The 22,214-nt window shown below is 40.4% G+C and overlaps 1 protein-coding gene and 1 pseudogene across 1 annotated transcript in view; both read right to left on the minus strand.

The window, feature by feature from the left end:
- Positions 1 to 10,883: 10,883 nt before the first annotated feature.
- LOC121818962 (histone-lysine N-methyltransferase SETMAR-like) lies at positions 10,884 to 11,880 on the minus strand (annotated as a pseudogene).
- Positions 11,881 to 19,702: 7,822 nt separating this feature from the next.
- The window catches only part of SMCO2 (single-pass membrane protein with coiled-coil domains 2), an 86,812-nt gene continuing 84,300 nt past the window's right edge, over positions 19,703 to 22,214 (minus strand). The window contains exon 8 of the mRNA XM_042247382.1: positions 19,703 to 19,964. Within this exon, the coding sequence (XP_042103316.1) occupies positions 19,766 to 19,964 (199 nt within the window). The 3' untranslated portion in view covers positions 19,703 to 19,765. The remainder of the gene's footprint in view (positions 19,965 to 22,214) is intronic.

The following is a 22,214-nucleotide window of genomic DNA, read 5'->3' on the forward strand; positions in this document are numbered from 1 at the left end:
CAGCCTCCATGTCTTGGAGGTATATTTTGCCACATGCTGTGGGAATTTCAGAACATATTTGTTTTCAACATGTAATTATCATTACATATTAATTAAATATGATTATATTAATTACATGACCCTGTTCTACCTCATTCCTTCTCTAAGCAACTAGAATGAAGAGCCTGTGATTACAGGGACAATGAACAAAGGCCAAAGGAAAAGGAGCTTAAATATTGCTTTATCTTTCTACCACCTCTCATAGCAGCAGCCAGCTCACGTAGGGCCTTAAAAGAGTTTTAGATGTATCCTAATTACAATGAGAACAAAGTCAGGATATATCTTACTACCATCTTCTTTCTTCCTTAAAAATAAAGCCTTCTCTCAATCAACCCCAATTTGCTTTCATTGAGTATCTTTGTGAGAGTGACCACTTGTCCAAGGACAGACTCAGTTTTCTAGTAGGATTCATCTGAAGAGGTCTAAGGTTTGCTACCAAAAGGGCAATCAATGCATATTATGAATCAGTGATTCCAGCATCATGTTAAGAAGAAAAAGTATTGGAACCTAGATTTGACCCTGCTTTAAGAAAGATTATTTTACCAAAAATTGAAATCTACTGAAATACTTCAGAAGATTAAGAATTTTATGTCTTGTACCAGAAATTATTTCTATATGATATTATTGCTTGAAAAAATATTAGTGTTGAGCATTTTATTCTAATCCATTCAAACCAGCTGGCTTTCAAAAGGTAATAAATATGTCAAAGAAATTATCTGCCCCTTTCCAAAGTGCCACTCAGAATCCCATGACTTTCTTTACCTCCTAATGAGGATTAAATTCATGAGGATCAGCTTTATTTGTCTTGCCCTATTTTAGGCATTAGGGTTGTGTTCAGTTGCCTTCTAAAGCTTTATTTATTTATAGAGTAAAAGAGTCATATGTGTGGAAATAATAACACTTTTGTCAGAAAGTCAGGCAGCAATACAGAAGCTCTGGGGATCCAAATGCCACTTTCAGTGGAGCATACTTCCTTGGGAGCAGGAAGAGAGAGAGGGGAGGAAAAAGAAATTTCATGCCCTGCAGCAGAGATCCTAAGACCATAAATAAGCAAATTATCAGACGGTCTGCACCATTCACCCTAGCAGAGTCTCTCAGCTCTGAGATATCCCTGTCCCTTTCCCCTTCCACTGTCCCCACCCCAACAAACACATACACACTCTCTGCTCCTCCTGACTGATGGTTCCTTGGCCATAAATAAAGAAAACAAACTATGCTTTTGATCCTGGAGCTCATCTCAGGCAAGACATTTAATGTTAAACTTTGAACATCTTTCTTGATCACCATTCATGTTCACTGAGAGCTTTAGTCCTAGAATTCTCACAATTCTGGAGGCTAGAAGTCTAAGATCAAGGTATCGACAGCACTGGTTTCTTCTGAAGCATTTCTTTTTGTTTTGTAGATGGCTGCCTTCTGTATCATCAATTGGTCTTGGGATTAAAGTGAAGTCACTCAGTCGTGTCCGACTCTTTGCGACCGCATGGACTCTAGCCTACCAGGCTCCTCCTATTTTCCAAGCAATAGTACTGGAGTAGATTGCCATTTCCTTCTCCAGCGGATCTTCCTGACCCAGGGATGGAACCCAGGTCTCCTGCACTGTAGACAGATACTTTACCTTCTGAACCACCAGGGAAGTCTGGTCTTGAGATTAAGGCCCACCCTAATGATCTCATTTTGGGCTTCCTTGGTGGCTCAGATAGTAAAGAATCTTTCTACAATGCAAGAGACCCAGGTTCTATTCATGGGTGGGGAAGATCCCCTGGAGAAGGGAATGACAATCCACTTCAGTATTTTTGCCTGGAGTATCCCAGGGACAGAGGAGCCTGGTGGACTACAGTCCACGGAGTCACAAAGAGTTGGACACAACTGAGTGACATACACACACACACAATGACCTCATTTTAACTTAATTATTTCTCTAAATACTCTATCTGCAAATTTCCTCATATTCTGAGGGATGATTAGGACTGCTGCATCTGAATTGCAGAAGGGTATACAATTCGTTTCATTCACTCTGCTCTAGTTGTCTTCACAAACACCTGTATAAATGTGTGTGTGTGTGTGTGTGTATACGTGCACGCCTGCGCTCAATCACTCAGTCATGCCTGACTCTTTGAGACCTCATGGACTGTAGCCCACCAGGTTCTTCTGTCCATGGGATTTTCCAGGCAATAATACTGGAGTGGATTGCCATGCCTTTCTCCAGGGGATCTTTCAGTTCAGGGGTTGAACCAGATTCTCCTACATTGAAGGCAGATTCTTTACTGCCTGAGCCACCAGTGAAGGCCCCATATAAATATTTACGCCCGTATGAATCTGTAAGATTGATTCTTCTTACCACCAGGAGGAAAATCAGAGGTACTGAAAGGTCAGTACTTGCTCTGGCTGAACAACATGGCAATACAGGAGCTATATTAGTATAATGATAGCACTGGGTCCAAACCTCAGCTCTCCTGGCACTGAATCTACTGCTGGGCCCCTCCTGACTTTTACAACCTGCACACCCAGACACCACTGCCAGAAAAGACAGTCCCTCTTTACAATTATAGGTTCTTGGACGGTCTCTGTCTTTGGTAGGTTTCAAAATAGCACAGTTAACTCTGATTCTAGCCAGGAAAAAAAAAAAAAACATTGCTCTTCTACCCACACAAAGGCACCTCTTTGGAGTGGAACCAGCATACCAGAGTGTAGCCTCTTTATCTCATTATTTCACCAGCTCCAAGCTGTAAGCAGTAAGCAGTGAGAAGTTTGCTGAGATAACTGGAGAGTAAGGTAACTCATTTAATGATAGAACAGGAAATTCATTTCTAGTTTAGACATGGATAGTGTTTTAATGTGAACAGATCTGGAGTCTGGGCGGAAGACCTGGGAGTATTATAGTACAGAGTGGCAAGGAGGGGAGTCCCCAGATTTCTTCTTTCCAAGGAAAGGTTCTTTTGTGACAGGTGGGCCAGGAAAGCTTTTGTTGTGCTTTGCTTCCAGGTATAGTGGGATGGCAAGGGTGGCAGACCTCAGACAAGAGTATGCTCTGGTCTTAGAGATTAACATTGGGCAAGTTACTTAACCTCCTCACACCTTAGTCTCTTCTCTGCAACTTGATGCTCTAAAGCCCCATTCTATTTCTCAAACTCAGCGATTGTTGATAGGGTATACTGAATGTTCTTTGTACAAACAAGAGCATGACATATTATTTTTATTAAATTATGAAAATATGAAGAAATTCTTATATCTATGGGTAAACCAGACAACATCTTAACCAACTGATTAAAATTAGCATCACCAATAAGGACCAGTTGGACTTGATATGCTTAAAGATAAGATACACTGAAGACACATTATCACTTCGGTAATATCCTGGCCTCCAGTGCATAAATCTGAATCTAATCATGAGGAAGCATTAAACAAACCTAAACTGAGGACATAATGCAAAATAATTTGCCTACTCTTAAAAAATGTCCATGGCATGGAAAACAAAGAAACCTGAGAAAGCCATCCAGATGAACAAATAAGACAAGTTATATATGACCTTGAACTAGATCCTGCTAGAGAATTTCTGTAAAGGACAGCTGACAGGATTAGAATATGGATAGTAGATTAAAGTAATGCATCGATGTTAGATTTCCTAAATTTTATAACCATACTGTTGCTCTGGAACAGAGCATTTTTGTCTTTAGGATATATGTATTCAATTATTATAGAGTAGAAAGAATGATATGGGAAGGCTTGCAAATGGTTCAGAAAATTTATTGAGAAAGAAATTAATAAAGCAAATAGTGGCAAAATGTTAAATATTGGTGAATTGGGTAAATGATATGTAGGATTACTCATTTAGCAAATTTTCAATAAGTTTGAAATTATTTTAAGATGAAATCTTTTTTAAAAGTAATACATGTTCACTGCATAAAATCTTCTGAAGAAGGAAAATCACTTGCAATCCCTCTAGCCAGAGATAAACAGTAACCTTTTGTATATCTGGAGTTTCCTCGGAGGAAATTCACTGGTGACAGCTGCACAGGATGAGTATTTGTTGTGCTCACAAGTACAGGGGAGTGTGGAGGGTGGCAGATCAGGACCAGTAATTGGTTTGTTGGAGCCTGTGATCTAGTCTGATCAGGACCAGTAATTGGTTTGTTGGAGCCTGTGATCTAGTCTGGCCAAGGGTTCCCAGGAGGAAGTCTGCTGGGAATTTCTGGGAAAGATGTTTTTTTCCTCTGTTGTTTTCTTCTGTTCCGCACTGTATCATGGGGACGTGTTTGAAGTAACCACCTTGAGACTGAAAGGGGAAAGTCAAGAAAATGTAAGATAAGGTGATTCAAAACACTGATATTATTGAGCTGCTTAATTAATCACCTTAGCTGCAGATAATTCATCACATGAGGTAATAAATGTCCTGATTGGACTTCTCTAGTGGCTCAGTGGTGAAGAACCCGTCTGCCAGTGCAGGAGAAACTGGTTCCATCCCTGGTCAAGGAAGATTCCACATGCTGCAGAGCAACTAAACCAGTGCACCACAACTATTGAGGCTGTGCTCTAGAGCCCAGGAACTGCAGCTACTGGAGTCCAGATGCCCTCGAGCCTGTGCTACACAATAAGAGAAGCCACCGAAATGAGAAGCCTTCCCACCGCAACTAGAGAAAAGCCTGCACAACAGCAAAGACCTCGATAGCCAGTAAATAAAATTATAAAAAAATAAACATCTTTAGTCTTTTAGCCAATATTATCTAGGTATACTACTGCCTCCCACCTGTTAAACCTCTACTATTAAAAAAGACAGTCAACCGTTTGCTTTGCTCATCTATCAATCACATTTAGCAAAAGCTCTTCCAAAGGAAAATAAGTCGTGGGACCAAATCTGAATTTTGAGCATGTAGCCAGTTCACCAGCTAGAAGCTAAAGAGAACACAAGATTCCAGATTAAGACAGATACTGTGTGGCTTCATGCCCAGAAAATGAGAAAGGAAGGTCCAATCTTACTCTCTGGTGCAGAGAGGCCCTAAGTACTAGACAAAGTCACTGGACTTGCTTTGGCTTCCTGAAGAAGATTCAGTGTGGGCAGTAGACAGTGAAGGAAGCAGAAAAGTTTGTAGTCCCTGGAATGGCTCAGTATCTGTGGCCAAAAGACAGGCTGGGTGAAGAGTGGACCACTGGCTGTTCCAAGAGTACATCAATGACCTTTGCATCGACATGACTCCTGGGAGTAGTGATCAATGGTGGACATGATGCTGGAGAGGGGGATCACGGCAGGTGGTATGTGGAAGCTTCAGTACTGGTGGAAGCTGTGCTTGACACAACAAATGTTAATTCATTGATTCATTAAGCTCTCACAGAGCTTACAATCTAGTTTTGAGGGGCTGTGTGTCACATGAAAAGGATTATTGTAGCCAGACAGATCTAGATTCGAACCCTGCCTCTACCAATTATCATGGGACTGTGATCACACTACTTATCCTCTCTGTGCCTCAGTTACCTTCCGTATAAAAATGAGGATGATAACAATACCTGGCCACAAAATACTTGTAAGGATTAAATAATAAAATGTATGTGAAGTGTTTAACACAGTACATGGATCATAGGAACCATTTCCTAAACAACATGACTCTTGTTCTTACTGTCATTTTTTTTAACGTGTTGTTATATTATTGTTGTTGTTGTTCAGTTGCTAAGTAGTGTCTGACTCTGTGACCCCATGGATTGCAGCACGCCAGGCTTCCCTGTCCTTTACTATCTTCTGGAGTTTGCTCAAATTTATGTCCAAGGAGTCAGTGATACTGACTAAGTATCTCATGCTATATTATTAATTAATAACAATAATTGTTACTGTTGTTATTCATATTATAATTATTCACATTTGTGCTCTTGTATTAAAGAGGATGTGCTTCCCTGGTGGCTCAGTGGTAAAGAATCTGCCCGCCATTGCAGAGGACGCCAAGTTTGATCCCTGGGTTGGAAAGATCCCCTGGAGAAGTAAATGGCAACCCACTCCAGTATTCTTGCCTCGGAAAGCCCATAGACAGAGGAACCTGGTGGGCTACAGTCCTTGTGATTGAAAGAGTTGGACACAGCTTAGCAACTAAATCATCACCACCACCACCACTACAGAGGATAGAATTTTGCTGAAATTAATCTACCCTAAAACTGAATGTAGCCATTTCTGCAAGACCACCAAAGGAGGTTGGGTTGAGATCATGTGCTCCTAATGCTGGAGTCAAAAAGCATTCATTGCTCTCTTCCTCAGCACCTTTCACATAAGCACCTGAGAGCTTGAATGTCACAGGCTGTGAAGGTCTCAAGAGTCACATAAGTATTCTCCCTCCAATCAGCCATAATCTCTCCTGGAAAGATTACCTCAACCTGAGAAGTAACAATGCACTTTTCCAAATGCGCAGAAAACATCACTCACTTTGGAAGCAATTTGTATCATTAAAAGTACCCCCAAGCCAGAGGTCTTTCAGAAAAGACTTTCCTTTTTCCCCTTAGTGCCTCACAGACTATATCTCAAGGAGGAAATTATGAAAATAAGAAATAAATTATTTCTGTATCCACAAGAAGGAACTTTAACTGTGTAGTGTGGTCAGAATATCACATTTGGCATTGTTTTGAAAATGCCTGGATCTCATCAAGTGCCATCAGTAGGATATTTGGCCTTGTATGGTGCTGCGTATTAGTCAAATGCTCTTCATTTAGTAAACTCAAATGTCACCATAGACACTACTGCTTGTTTTTATAGTGGAAAGCAAAACAACCACACAGACAACACAGGCATTTGGTAAAGCAGTAGTTCAATCACTAAAAGAACTCCCTTAACTCAAGTACCCTTAGTTTCATCCTTTACCTAGACCCAAATTTCACTTACACACAGTGACACCTAAAATAATAACAACGAAAGAAACCACACTTTTCTTCCTTCAGGCTTCCCAGGTGGTGCTAGTTGTAAAGAACCCACCTGCCAATGCAGATGTAAGACAGTGGGTTAGTCCCTCCAGGGAAGATCCCCTGGAGGACTGCACAGCAACCCACTCCAGTGTTCCTGCCTGGAGAATCCCATGGACAGAAGAGCATGCTGGACTACATTTCATAGGGTCACAAAGAGTCTGACATGATGAAGTGACTTAGCACCTTTTTTAAGATAAAGAAAACTTTTGCTCAGAAACATTCCTTCCCGCAGTAAATAAGTCCTCAAATCTCATTGGTCAGAATTGAATCACATGTTTACATCTAAACCAATCACTGGCAAGGGGATTGGGGCCACTATGATTGCCTTGGTCGATCAGGTTCTAATCCAGAGTCACATCAAGCAAGGGTAGATACCTGAGCAATAAGAGGAGGAAGTGGGAAATGGTGACTGGAGAGGTTTTGCTAGAGTATTTTGTGCTTTGCCCTGTTTGTTAAGCAACATCACTCAAAAATTAGTTAGTTAATTCAGTCGCTCAGTCGTGTCCGACTCTTTGCGACCCCATGAATCGCAGCATGCCAGGCCTCCCTGTCCATCACCAACTCCCGGAGTTCACTCAAACTCACGTCCATCGAGTCCGTGATGCCATCCAGCCAGCTCATCCTCTGTCGTCCCCTTCTACTCCTGCCCCCAGTCCCTCCCAGCCTCAGAGTCTTTTCCAATGAGTCAACTCTTCGCATGAGGTGGCCAAAGTACTGAAGTTTCAGCTTTAGCATCATTCCTTCCAAAGAACACCCAGGACTGATCTCCTTTAGAATGGACTGGGTGAATATCCTTGCACTCCAAGGGACTCTCAGGAATCTTCTCCAACACCACAGTTCAAAAGCATCAATTCTTCAGCGCTCAGCTTTCTTCACAGTTCAACTCTCACATCCATACATGACTACTGGAAAAACCATAGCCTTGACTAGACGGACCTTTGTTGGCAAAGTAATCAGAAATCAGTCTGTATCAATAAAATCAGTCAGGAATTCCTTGGCGGCCCACTAGTTAGGACTCCGTGGTCTCACTGCCAAGGGCTGGGTTCAGTCCTTGTTCAGGGAACTAAGATCCCACAAGCTGTGTGACATGGCCAAAAATAAGATAATAAAATATCAGTTACAAATTAAAAGAAATAAAGAAAAAACCATCATCCTAAGCAGTCAAATTGAGACAAAAACCATGTAACACTTGGTTAGTAACTATTCTGTGACACTGAATATTAATCAATCTCCTAAAAACCATGATTGATAGAAAAAGAGATCCAAAAACTGAAATTAGAAAAGAAAACACATAAAAACCAAAAACTTAACTGATTTACACTTCATGAAGTTATACGAAAATTGAAACTAATCTCCTAGGTAACTAACAGGTCCACCCTCACACACACCATCCCCCATTTCAAACTAAGTGTCCTGTGGGCAATTTCTAACTTTCTCCAGTTCTGCTTGGCCATAAACCTGGGAACCCTTGATTTGAAGATACTGTCTCATTCAGCCCTAATCCAAGATGAGCAGTACAATGTTAGGCGAAATTTCGCTGGCTAATTAATTTAATTTTGCTTCCTTGGGACCCGGTAAGAACTGGACATCTTACTACATTTGTTGCCTCAATCTGTTCTCTCCTCTCTAGCCTAGGATGGTTTCAGGCTCTGTAAGAATGACTTTAGCTAGCATAACTGGGAAACTCACCTGCCATACACAGAATGTGTTTTCCTCTTTTCCCTTTAATCTTTTATTCAGGCACAAACCTCTCACAGATCTTTTTCCTCCCTCATGATGCCCTACCCCTTATTTTAAACTTTGACCATCTCGCCCTTGTTGTTGCTGTTGTTCAGTTACTCAGTCCTGTCCGACTCTTTGCAACCCCATGGACTACAGCACGCCAAGTTTCCTTGTCCTTCATCAACTCCTGGAGCTTGCTTAAATTCATGTCTGTTGAGTTGGTGATGTCATCCAACCATCTCCTCTGTCACCCCTTTCTTTCCCTCAGTCTTTCTCAGTATCAGGGTCATTTCCAATGAGTCAGCTCTTCGCATCAGGTGGCCAAAGTATCGGAGCTTCAGCATCAGTCCTTCCAGTGAATTTTCAGGGTTGATTTCCTTTATGATTGACTGGTTTGATCTCCTTGCTATCCAAGGAATCTCAAGAGTCTTCTCCAGTACATATTTCTCACACAGATATCCATAGCTTATTACCCTTCAGCTTTTAAATATTCTGAAGCAACAGTTAGAACCAAACATGGAACAACAGACTGATTCCAAATTAGGAAAGGGGTACATTAAGGCTGTATATTGTTACCCTGCTTATTTAACTTATATGCAGAGTACATCATGCAAAATGCTGGGCTGGATGAAGCACCAGCTGGAATCAAGATTGCCAGGAGAAATATCAATAACCTCCCTTATGGCAAAAAGCAAAGAAGAACCAAAGAGCCTCTTGATGAAAGTGAAAGAGGAGAATGAAAAAGCTGGCTTAAAGCTCAACTTTCAGAAAACTAAGATCATGACGTCCAGTCCCATCACTTCATGGCAAATAGATGGGGAAACAATGGAAACAGTGACAGACTTTATTTTCTTGGGCTCCAAAATCACTGCAGATCATGACTGCAGCCATGAAATTCAAAGATGCTTGCTCCTTGGAAGAAAAGCTATGATCAACCTAGACAGCATATTAAAAAACAGAGACATTACTTTGCTGACAAAGGTCCATCTAGTCAAAGCTATGGTTTTTCTAGTAGTCATGTACGGATGTGAGAGTTGGACCGTGAAGAAAGCTGAGAACTGAAGAATTGATGCTTTTGAACTGTGGTGCTGAAGAAGACCGTTGGACTGCAAGGTGATCAAACCAGTCAATCCTAAAGGAAATCAGACCTGAATATGCATTAGAAGGACTGATGCTGAAAATGAAGCTCCAACACTCTGGCCACCTGATACAAACAGCCAACTCATTAGAAAAGACCTGATGCTGGGAAAGACTGAAGGCAGGAGGAGAAGGGGATGACAGAGGATGAGATAGTTGGATGGCATCACCGACTCAATGGACATGAGTTTGAGCAAGCTCCAGGAGTTGACGGATGGGGAAGCCTGGCATGCTGCAGTCCATGGGGTCCCAAACAGTTGAACATGACTGAGCAACTGAACTGAACTGAATCATTCTGAGGAAATATTTCTTAGTGATTATGCTGCTAGTATTGCCATGGTCATATGGGCAAATAATTTCTGTTATTATACATATAGATAATGTGGTGTCTAGTAGTCCCAGTTTAGATTCTTGCTTTTGTGGAAGTTACATTTCTGTGGGAAGAGACAGATAAACAATAAACCTGATACATGAGTAAATTATATATTATGTTAGAAGTCACGGCAAAAAATAGAACAGAGGAGAACAATTGGGAGGGACAAGGAGGGGATGAGAGGACTGCAATTTTAAACATGACAGTCCTAAGAGGTCTCATTAAGAAAATGACATTTAAAAAAATGAGAAATAATTCATATAACATAAAATCCACCATGTTAAAGTGTAAAATTCAGTGATTATTTAATAGATTCACAAGATTGTGCAACTATCATCATTGTCAAATTCCAGAGCATTTCTTTACTCTAGAAGAAATCCTGTGCTCATTAGCAGTCACTCCTCAACCTCAGCCATTCATCTACCTTGTCTCTATGAATCTGCCTGTTCTGGACATTTCACATCAATGGAATTGTACAATAGGTGACCTTTTGTGTCTGATTTCTTCTGCTTAGCATAATTTTTAGAGTCATCCATGTTATAATGTGTATCACTACCTCAATATTTTCATAGTTGAATAGTACTCCATTGTACAGATACATTAAAAGTTGGTTAAAAAGCAATTGCGGTTTCAGACTGTAAATTTTAAATCATTATAACTAGGTTCAAACACATGTTTATTAATTAGAATAAGAACTATTACAATCAACACATTTTTGCCAATTAGAAATAAGTTTGTTTATTCCTTTAACATAAAAATCCGTATTTCAGGATTCAGTGAACTCTTGGAAAGCATTTTCTGCATTCTGCCTGCTGTGGAAGCATTTCCCCTGCAAAACGTTGTAGAGGTGGTTCAGGAAGTGGTAGTCAGTTGGTGAGCGATCAGGTGAATATGGCAGATGAGGCAAAACTTCATAGCCCAATTCATTCAACTTTTGAAGCGTTGGCTGTACAGCACGTGGTCAGGTGTTGTCGTGGAGAATAGTTTGGCCCCTTCTGTTGACCAATGTCGGCTGCAGGGGCTGCAGTTTTTGGTGCATCTCATCAATTTGCTGAGTATACTTCCCAGATGTAATGGTTTCACCGGGATTCAGAAAACTGTAGTGGGTAAGACTGGCAGCAGACCACCAAGTTACCTTTTTTTGGTGCAAGTTTGGCTTTGGAAAGTGCTTTGGAACTTCTCAGTCCAGCCTCTGAGCTGGTCATCACTGGTTGTCATATACAATCCACTTTTTGTTGCACCTCACAATCCGATTGAGAAATGGTTCATTCTTGTGCAGAATAAGAGAAGACACTTCAGAACGACAATTTTTTCAATTTTGGGTCCGCTCATGAGGCACCCACTTATTGAGCTTTCTCACCTTTACAATTTGCTTCAAATGCTGAACAACCATAGAATGGTTGATGGTGAGTTCTGGGGCAACTTTTCACATAATCAGCTTTGATGATGGCTCTCAGTGAGTCATTGTCACCGTCTAATGGCCGGCCACTGTGCTTCTCACCTTCAAGGCTCTCATCTCCTTTGCAAAACTCCTTGAAACACCACTGCATTGTACATTTGTTAGCAGTTTCTAGGCCAAATGTGTTGTTGATGTTTCAAGTTGTCTCTGCTGCTTTACCACCCATTTTGAACTTGAATAAGAAAATAGCTTGAATTTGCTTTTTGTCTAACATCATTTCCCTAGTCTAAAATAAATATAAAATAAAGAGCAAGTAATAAGTCATTAGCAAAAAAACATAAAGTGAGAAATGTGTATTTAAAAATGATGTATAATATAACCACGTTTATTTAAGAATGTATTCTAATATCAAACATCAAATTTCGGCCATGTAAAACTGCAATTACTTTTGCACCAACCTAAAAATCATGTTTTGCTTTACCTGTTCATCAGTTGATGGGTGTTTGAATTGTTTCTGTTTCTCAGTTGTTCTTAAATTCTGCTATGAACATTCACATACAGGTTTTTGTGTGTATATAAATTTTCAATTCTTTTGGGTTACAGGCCATTGAAGGCCATTGTAAAGATTTGGGCTTTTATTCTGAAAGAAATGGGAAGCCTTTTCATACTGTTCATGGGGTTCTCAAGGCATGAATAATGAAGTGGTTTGAAAAAGACCTGATGCTGGGAAAGACTGAACACAGGAGGAGAAGGGGACGACAAAGGATGAGATGGTTGGATTGCGTCACCGACTTGATGGACATGAGTTTAAGTAAGCTCTGGGAGTTGGTGATGGACAGGGAAACCTGGTTTGCTGCAGTCAATGGGGTAGCAAAGAGTTGGACACAACTGAACAACTGACCTGAACTGAAATGGGAAGCCACTGAAGGTCTTTGGAGCAGAGGGGTGATGCGATTTGACCTACCATATCACTCTGACTGCTAAATTATATGTGGGCAAGGGTGGAATCACGGAGAATCAAACAGAGAATTGTGGATATTTGCAGTAATGGCAGCTTGCAAGGCAGTTGGTATCAGGGAGGTGGCAAGAAGTGGCTGAACTCTGCATATGTCTTTAAGATACAATCAACAAGATTTTCTGCCAGACTGTGAGCAAAATATGAAACAAAAGTCAAAATTTGTGGTTCATTCATTTTTACTGCAGGAAATAGTATGTCAAAATCATTTCTTCTCTTTTAGTTCAGGCCCCAAATTCTTAATTAGATAATATAACATGTTTTAAAATATTGTTCATGATAATAACAACAATAACAATAACACCCTACAACCTATTAAACACCAGATCCTTTAATCCAGCTATCTCATGAGGAAGATATTATTTTCCTCAATTAATTAATGTGTAAACAAAGATATGGTTAACATCTTCCCTAATTTTTGTTCCCCTTTTAAACTTCAGACCAACCAGAAAAAGTCAAACATGTACCCGCCAACCACTACATAGGATGCCCTGCTTCTGGTTAGTCCACCAACATCTTCCCCCAGGCCAATAATCTTCAATTAGGGCATAATCAAAGCCTTCCTCTTTTTCCCCTATAAAGCTTTCCCAGTCCTCTACCTTCTTGAGTCTCTGCTGAAACACATGTAATGGTGATTGACTCCATTGCTTTAGCAAGCCATAAATACATAAGCCTTCGTTTGCTCTCATTTGGTTAGTATTCTTTTCCACAGGTGTCTTGAGTCAAGTTTCCTGAAGTGGAGCTTGAAATGAAGGCCTCAGTTTAGATTTGAAAATGAAAGTGAAAGTCATTCCGTCGTGTCTGATTCTTTGCGGTCCCATGGACTATACAGTTTTTGGAATTCTCCAGGCCAGAATACTGGAATGGGTAGCCTTTTCCTTTTCCAGGGGATCTGCCCAACCCAGGGATCAAACCCAGGTTTCCCACATTGCAGGCAGATTCTTTACCATCTGAACCACAATGGAAGCCCCAGTTTATGTTTATAAGAGAATATTCTCAAGATCATAACATTTAAAGAGAGTGGTGGGAACAGGACTGAAAAGAGGGAGAAGTTGGACTGCCATACATTTGCATTAGAGAACTTAAGCGATCCCATGGGAACTCTGAGTCTGGAATGGCCCTTCAGAAATGTACCCTGGCCTGGATCAGTCATTGGATATAAGAAAGGTAGAGGAAACTTAGGTGTGAAACAGGTCTCTCTGACCAAAGGCAAATCCCAGGGAAGATCTAGCTGTGAGCTCGTAGCAGCCAACACTCTGAGCAGCTGGGGAACAGTCCTTGGGTTCTATTTGAGTGAGGATGTGGGGGTGGGGGGACAGGTGGAGATTGGCATACAGTTGGCAGCAGATCGTGACTTGAACTCAACTTGGAATCCAAGTTTAAAGCTCCTTTTGCTCCAGCATAGCTGTGTTCACTCAAAAAAAAAAAAAAAAACGTGACAAATGGAGAGTCTGAGACCACTCATTTTCTTTTCTCCTGATCCAAAACCAAGGCCATATTTGTAAAGTGATTCCAACATTTTTTGTAAGTGACCTTGAGCATAGCAGTTGACTCAATTGAGTATGGCATTTTAAAGATCTGAAATAAAACACCAACCAAAGCAGTAAACAGAATTACCACATGGAGACATTTATATCACCTTAATATTACATTGCTCTACAAAATGTTTCCCTCTCTCAGTAGAGAACACTGTGATATCCAACTTTCCAGCTTGCTGCTACTGCTAAGTCACTTCAGTCGTGTCCGACTCTGTGCGACCCCATAGACGGCAGCCCACCAGGCTCCCCCGTCCCTGGGATTCTCCAGGCAAGAACACTGGAGTGGGTTGCATTTCCTTCTCCAATGCATGAAAGTGAAAAGTGAAAGTGAAGTTGCTCAGTCATGTCCGACTTAGCGACCCCATGGACTGCGGCCTACCAGCCTCCTCCGTCCATGGTATTTTCCAGGCAAGAGTACTGGAGTGGGGTGCCATTGCCTTCTCCAGCTTGAGAAGCTGACAAATGGGAAATAAATTGATGTGAAATAGCACCATTTCTACTTTCAGGATCTTCATCCCACAGGGAAAATGATTCCATCTTAGTGAAAATCCTAATAAAACATATCTTGGAAGTTAGTAAAATATTAATTTATTCTTTAAAAGAATCTAGTTCCTCTACCTTACTCCTTTATTTGTGTTATATACTTATTGCAATAAGTAGCTTTATTTGAGCTAAACTCCATGCTTCTGTTTTGGTATTAGAAATAAATCAGCTGATACTATTCCCGGCAGTGAGAGTTTACCTGAAGCTTATAAAAAACACACTCCAAGTTCTGTCTACAAATTGGTCTGAACAGTCTTTTTATCTATAAACAAGTCTGTGACTGTTTTTTCATTCTGTCAGCATATTCTCACTATCACAAGACCTTTTGAATACATTACTCATTGTTCCCAGAGCTTTTAGCTCTTTCCCTTTCTGTATGTCCTGGAAATTCCCTCATTCATCCCTCTGACTCCTAGCCTGCCCCATAAATTTACTCACCTCTTGTTTAACCTCGTATGAGATCTCAGTCAAATTAAAATTCCAGGTAACTATTGCCCGTAGCATAGCATGGTAGTTCTTAAACTCTGAGCCCCAAGAATCACTAGGGGAAATGACCAACATAGAAACTATTAGAGATTCACACTAGACCTAAAGATTCAGAATTTCTGGAAGTGATGCTCTGTGCTCTGTGTGTGCTTAGTTGCTCATTCATGTCCTACTCTTCACGACACAGCTGTAGTCTGCTAGGCTCCTCTTTCCATGGGATTCTCCAGGCAAGAATACTGGAGTTGGTGGCCATGCCCTCCTCCAAGGGATCTTCCCAACCCAGGGATCAAACCCAAGTTTCCCACATTGCAGGCAGATTCTTCACTGTTTCAGCGAACAGGGAAGCCCAAGAATACTGGAGTGGGTAGCCTTTCCCTTCTCCAGGGGATCTTCTCTACCCAGGAATCAAATGGGGGCCTCCTGCATTGCAGGCGGATTCTTTACCAGCTGAGCTATCTGGGAAGCCCCCAGATAAATATGCAATTAAAAGTCTCTTTGTGAAATCCTATTAGACATCACAGCTTGAGAGCTACTCACAAGCGAATTTCACATTTCCAGCTACTGATATATGCATCACAACGTACATAGAAGCATTATTTACACTGGATATGATACGGAAGCAACCTAAACTGTCCGTCAACAGATGAAAAGACAAAGAAGATGTGATACACACACACGCACACACACACACACGCACAGAGTGGGATACTACTCAGCCATAAAAAAGAATGAAAATTTGTCATTTGCAACAACATGGATGAACTGTGAAGGCATTATGCTAAGTGAAGTAAGTCAGACAGAGAAAGACAATATACTGTATGATATCATGTATATGTAGAATCTTGAAAATACGACAAAAAGAAGCAGAGTTACAAATACAGAGAACAAACTAGTGGTTACCAGTGGCAAGACAGGAGTAATATGGTAGGAAAATGTGAGGCACAAACTATAGGGTATAAGATAGTCTCAAGGATGTATTATAAAGTACAGGGAATGCAACCAATATTTTGTAGTAACTGTAAATGGAAAGTAACTTTCAAAAATGATATTTAAAAAAATTCTTTGATTAAAGAAAAAAACAACACACAAGCATACAAAGTCTGTTCCTGACTCTGCCTTCCATTTATGGCTCCTAAGTTTTACTCATAATGTTTTTTCTCTGAAATATCTTTTCCTCATCTTTGTCATGAAAATAGTATCCAGCCTTCGAGATGGATAATGTGAAGAGAACTGGGCTGCATTCCATACCTCCCTGTCACCACTCTCCCAACCCCACATCTGTTACCCAAACAAATATCATAAAACCCACCCTTATATATCTATCTCACCCATCGTCTCCTTTTCACCCCCATTCTCACCTCTTTAGCTCAGCTGAACCACTGAATGACCTTTTAACAAATCTCTCACACTCCATCTGCCCACATACTCCAATTTATTCTTCATGGTTCTATTAATCTTGCACAATTTATTATAGCTATTTCTCATATGGCAAATAATGTTCACTTTTTCAACATTACCTACAAAACTTGGGATAAAAATGTCCCAGTCTGGCTTTCAAAACTATTCTATCAAATTGTTGTTGCCGTTCAGTTACTAAGTTGTGTCCGATTCTTTGTAATCCCATGGACTGCGCCATGCCAGGCTTTTCTGTCCTCCACTATCTCCCAGAGTTTGATTAAATTTATGTCCATTGAGTTGGTGATACTATCCAACCATCTCATCCTCTGCTGCCCACTTCCCCTTTCATCCTCAGTCTTTCCCAGCATCAGGGTCTTTTCCAGTGAGTCGTCTGTTCACATCGGATGACCAAAGTATTGGAGCTTCAGCTTCAGCATCAATCCTTCCAATGCATATTCAGAATTGATTTCCTTTAAGACTGACTGGTTTGATAGCATTGCAGTCCAAGGGACTCTCAAGAGTCCTGTCCAGAACCACAATTCAAAAACATCAATTCTTCAGTGCTCAGCCTTCTGTATGGTCCAACTTCACATCCCATACATGACTAATGGAAAAATCATAGCTTTGACTAGACAGACCTTTGTTGGTAAAGTGTTATCTCTGTTTTTGAATATGCTGTCTAGGCTTGTCATAGCTTTCCTTCTAAGAAGCAAGCGTCTTTTAATTTCCTGGCTGCAGTCACCATCTGCAGTGATTTTGGAGCCCAAGAAAATAGAATCTGCTTTTATTTTACTGCTTCTACTTCTCCCCATCTATTTGCCATGAAATGATGGGACCAGATGCCTGATCTTCATTTTTTGAATGTTCAGTTTTAAGCCAGCTTTTCCAATCTCCTTTTTCACTTCCATCAAAAGGCTCTTTAGTTCTTCGTTTTCTGCCATAAGGGTGGTGTCATCTTCATATCTGAGGTTATTGATATTTCTCCTGGCTATCTTGATTTCAATTTGTACTTCATCCAGCCCGACATTTCACGTAATTGTGGCTCAGTTGGTAAAGAATCTGCCTGCAAGGCAGGAGACCTGGGTTCAATCCCTGGTTTGGGAAGATCCCCTGGAGAAGGAAAAGGCTACCCACTTTAGTATTCTGGCCTGGAGAATTCCATGGACTATAGCCCATGGGGTAGCAAAGAGTCAGACACAACTGAGTGACTTTCACTTTCACTTTTCACTTTCACTCTCCAAAAGTGTAAGATAAGCAGGGTGACAACGTACTCCTTTCCCAATTTGGAACCAGTCCTTTGCTGTACTCCTTTCCCAATTTGGAACCAGTCCGTTGTTCCATGTCTGTTCTAATTGCTGCTTCTTGATCTGAATACAGATTTTTCAGGAGGCAGGTAAGGTGGTCTGGTATTCCCATCTATTTAAGAATTTTCCACAGTTTGTTACGATCCACACAGTCAAAGGCTTTGACACAGTCAAGAAAGCAGAAGTAGGTAGATGTTTTTCTGGAACTCTCTTGCTTTTTCGATGATCCAACGGATGTTGACAATTTGATCTCTGGTTCCTCTGCCTTTTCTAAATCCAACTTGAAACATTTGGAAATTCTCGGTTCGTGTACTATTGAAGCCTAGCTTGGAAACTTGAGCATAACTTTGCTAGCGTTTGAAATGAGTACAATTGTGTGGTAATCTGAACATTCTTTGGCATTGCCTTTATTTGGGGTTGGAATGAAAACTGATCTTTTCCAGTCCTGTGGCCACAGCTGAGTTTTCCAAATTTGCTGGCATATTGACTGCAGCACTTTCACAGCATCATCTTTTAGGATTTGAACTAACTCAACTGGAATTCCATCACCTCCCCTAGCTTTGTTTGTAGCGATGCTTCCTAAGGCCCACTTGACTTTGCATTCCAGGATGTCTGGCTCTAAGTGAGTGACCACACCATTGTGATTATCTGGGTCATGATGATCTTTTTTGTATAGTTCTGTGTATTCTTGCCACCTCTTAGTATCTTCTGCTTCAATTAGGTTCATACCATTTGTCTGTTATTGAGCCCATCTTTACATGAAATTTTCCTTTCGTATCTCTAATTTTCTTGAATATATCTTTAGCCTTTCCCATTCTATTGTTTTCCTCTATTTCTTTGCATTGATCACTGAGGAAGGCTTTCTCATCTCTCCTGACTATTCTTTGGCACTCTGCATTCAAATGGTATATCTTTCCTTTTCTCCTTTGCTTTTAGCTTCTATTCTTTTCTCAACTATTTATAAGGCCTCCCTAGACAACCATTGTAAGGCCCCAATTCAACTGAAGTAAAACTGGAGAGAATTCTGTTCTTTCCTTTCTGGGATATCAGAGGTCAAAATGGGGGGAACAACCAACCATGAAAGTAATACTTAGTAGTCTCAATGTCCACATGGTTGGGGGAGAAGAGAGGCTAGTAGTTTGAAAGGAATGTTTTTAAAAATGTGTGCAAAGATTCATTGTGAGTCATGAAGGTAAAAATAACTGCTTTCATTTTTTTCTATCTTTTATCAGCCAATCTCTGCATAGCTATAATGTCCTTCATAAAACCTGCTCTAGTGTTTTTTTTCTTAATTTTGTTTTTAATTGGAAGATAATTACTCTATAACATTGTGATGGTTTCTGCCATACATCAGCATGAATCAGCCATGGATATACGGGTGTCCCCTCTCTCTTAAACCTCCTTCCTATCTCCTCCCTGTCCCACTCCTTTAGGTTATCATACAGCACCAGCTTTGGGTTCCCTGCATTCAACAGCAAATTCCCACTACCTACTTTACATATGCTAATGTATATGTTTCAATACTGCTCTCTCAAGTCATCCTGCTTTCTCCCTCCTCCACTGTGACTGTAAGTCTGTTGCTTACATCTGCATCTCCTTTGAAACTGCCTCGAAAACAGATCATCAGTACCATCTTTCTAGATTCCATGTATATGTCAGTATACGATATCTTTCTCTTTCTGATTTACTTCACTTTGTGTAATAGGCTCTAGGTTCATCCGCCTCAGTAGAACTGACTCAAATGCATTCTTTTTTCATAGCTGAGTAATATTCCACTCTATAGTGTTTTTTTTTAAAGTAGGTTAACCACCATAATACAAGAACAGCCAGAATTTTATTGGGAAGAAAGTCAGTAGGGTAACAGTAACTTCTGTATCTTTAAGAGGGTAGCAAGTCTTCCACTTCCAAATTCAAGAAAGGTGCAAGAATCTCCCGCAGTTCCCACATCCTGCGGCGCCCAAGAATTGTAGGGAGCACTTTTTCAAAGATAAATGTAGCATCAAAAAACAGTATGTAACATGAAAGTCCAGTCAAGGTGAGGACATAAAACATGATGAAAATCCTCAGTGCACGTTTCCTAGAAGGAAAGAAACACATTTGTGGTTAAGAATATCTGAAGGATGTAGAGAACAAACTAGTGGCTACCAGTGGGGAGAGGGCAGATGAGGGGGCAAGATAGGGCTAGAAATTAAGAGACACAAGCTATTATGTACAAAATGAATACACGACAAGGATATATTGTATAGTACAGGGAAGTATAGCTATCATTTCATAATAAATGTAAATGCAGTATAATCTATAAAAATATTAAATCACTACATTGTATAAGTCTGTCCAAGAGTGTTTAACATGTCTGACACTTTTGCAACCCCACAGACTGCAGTCCATCAGGTACCTCTCTTCACTGGATTTCCCAGGCAAGAATACTGGAGTGGATTGCCATTTCCTCCTCCAGGGAACCTTCCCGACCCAGGGATTGAACCCGCATCTCCTGCAATCACAGGCAGGTTCTTTACCACTGAGTCACCTTGGAAGCCCCTTTACCTGAAACCAATATGATATTATAAATCAGCTGTACATCAACCAATTAATCAATAGATAGATAAGTAAATAAACAAACAAAAGAACATTCTGAAGAAAATCACACTGATGTGACTCCTGGTTCCTCCATCTGCGTAGCTCTACAGCTTCAAGTAAGTAATTGAACTTCTCTTAACTGCTGTTGATGTCTGCAAAAGAAGGAACTTGGGAGTAGATAGACATAAGCCCATCCTAGGGCTGGCATTGGAATTCTAAGATTCTATAGCCATGAGACAATGAAACCCTGGATACTGTGGAGTTCTTTTCTTTGAAATGCTAGTCTTGCACTCTAGAGGTTACTGCCACCCTTACTTCACTTGTGAGGTACAGGAAGTCTATTTGGGGAGAAATAAGGGCGCAGCCAACTAGGTAGATTTTCCTCAGGGTACAAAATACCATGTGACAAGTGAATTCAGCTCTCTTTATCACCGGTTTTATCCCACCACCAGCCATGCCCTTTTTGCATTACATTTATTTGCTTTGAAGTTCTTACATTATTATCTAATTATAAATGAAATACATGATTAGGGTAGAAGATCTGGAAAATCCAGAAAGACAGAAAGAACAAAAGCAATGTCACAGATAATCCAGTTACCTGGAGATAATTACCTTCTATAATCCATTTCAGAAGAGTAAGTCTAGGGCATGGTTAAAGCTAGTTATGCATATATTTTGTGACCCAACTCTTTGGATTCCATGAACCTGAGCCAAGTTTCTTGGCATTATTGCCCCTGGCTATCTCTTGGCAGGTACACAAATAATTGCTTCTACTTTTATTAAAGAGCCAATGATCTTAAAATACTCTATTTGAAAGAGGCTTTGATGGCGAGCAAGGTGAAGCAGAAATGTCCTGTCCTCCAGGAGAACTAAATCTAGATTTGTTCCTTCTTATGCAAAGAAAAATGACTCACTGCCAACACATACCTAGTAAATAAACACTATCTTCCTAAATTCCAAAATTAATCATATTTGGAAATACTAAGCTGTGACATTTTCCACAAAACACCACATTAATATATAAAGAGAAAATAGGTTTTTTTTTCTCAATTACAGATAACTTGGAAAACAGATAAATTAAAGCCTATAATCCTATAACTTTGATATAATCAGTTATTGCTGCCTAGTTTCTAAGTCATGTATGACTCGTCACATCACCACCAGGCTCCTCTGTCCACGGAATTCTCTAGGCAAGAACAGTGGAGTTGGTTTTCTTCTCCAGGGGATCTTCCTGACCCAGGGATTGAACCAGTTTCTCCTGCATTGCAGGCAGACATCTTCACTGTCTGAGCCACCAAGGAAGCCCCAACATCAATTAAAAAAAAAAAACAACAAGAACTTTCCTTGCATAAAATCTTTAATCTTTTCTAAATGTTCACATTATATGTGGTCAATAAATAGAAGAAAAACTATAAGCTAACTGAGAGATTGGGGATAATACCAGGAAGAGGCCACCCTCTGAAGCTAAAAACAGCAAAATTGGTACAGAATAATTGACTTTGTAAGATAAATCTCCTGGAAAGAGATAATGTATAAATATGCTTAAATGGAATAGAATGTTTCCAGTTCTTTGAAAGGAGACTTGTAAAAGTCTTAGACAATCTTAACTAGGATGTAATTCTCTGTGTGTGTGTGTGTGTGTGCTCAGTTGTGTCTAATGCTTTGTGACCCCATGGACTGTAACCCACCAGGCAAATCTGTCTATCAGATTCTCCAGGCAAGAATACTGGAATGGGTTGCCATTTCCTCT

This window comes from Ovis aries, chromosome 3, assembly GCF_016772045.2.
Source record: "Ovis aries strain OAR_USU_Benz2616 breed Rambouillet chromosome 3, ARS-UI_Ramb_v3.0, whole genome shotgun sequence".
In the NCBI taxonomy this organism is placed as follows: Eukaryota; Metazoa; Chordata; class Mammalia; order Artiodactyla; family Bovidae; genus Ovis; species Ovis aries.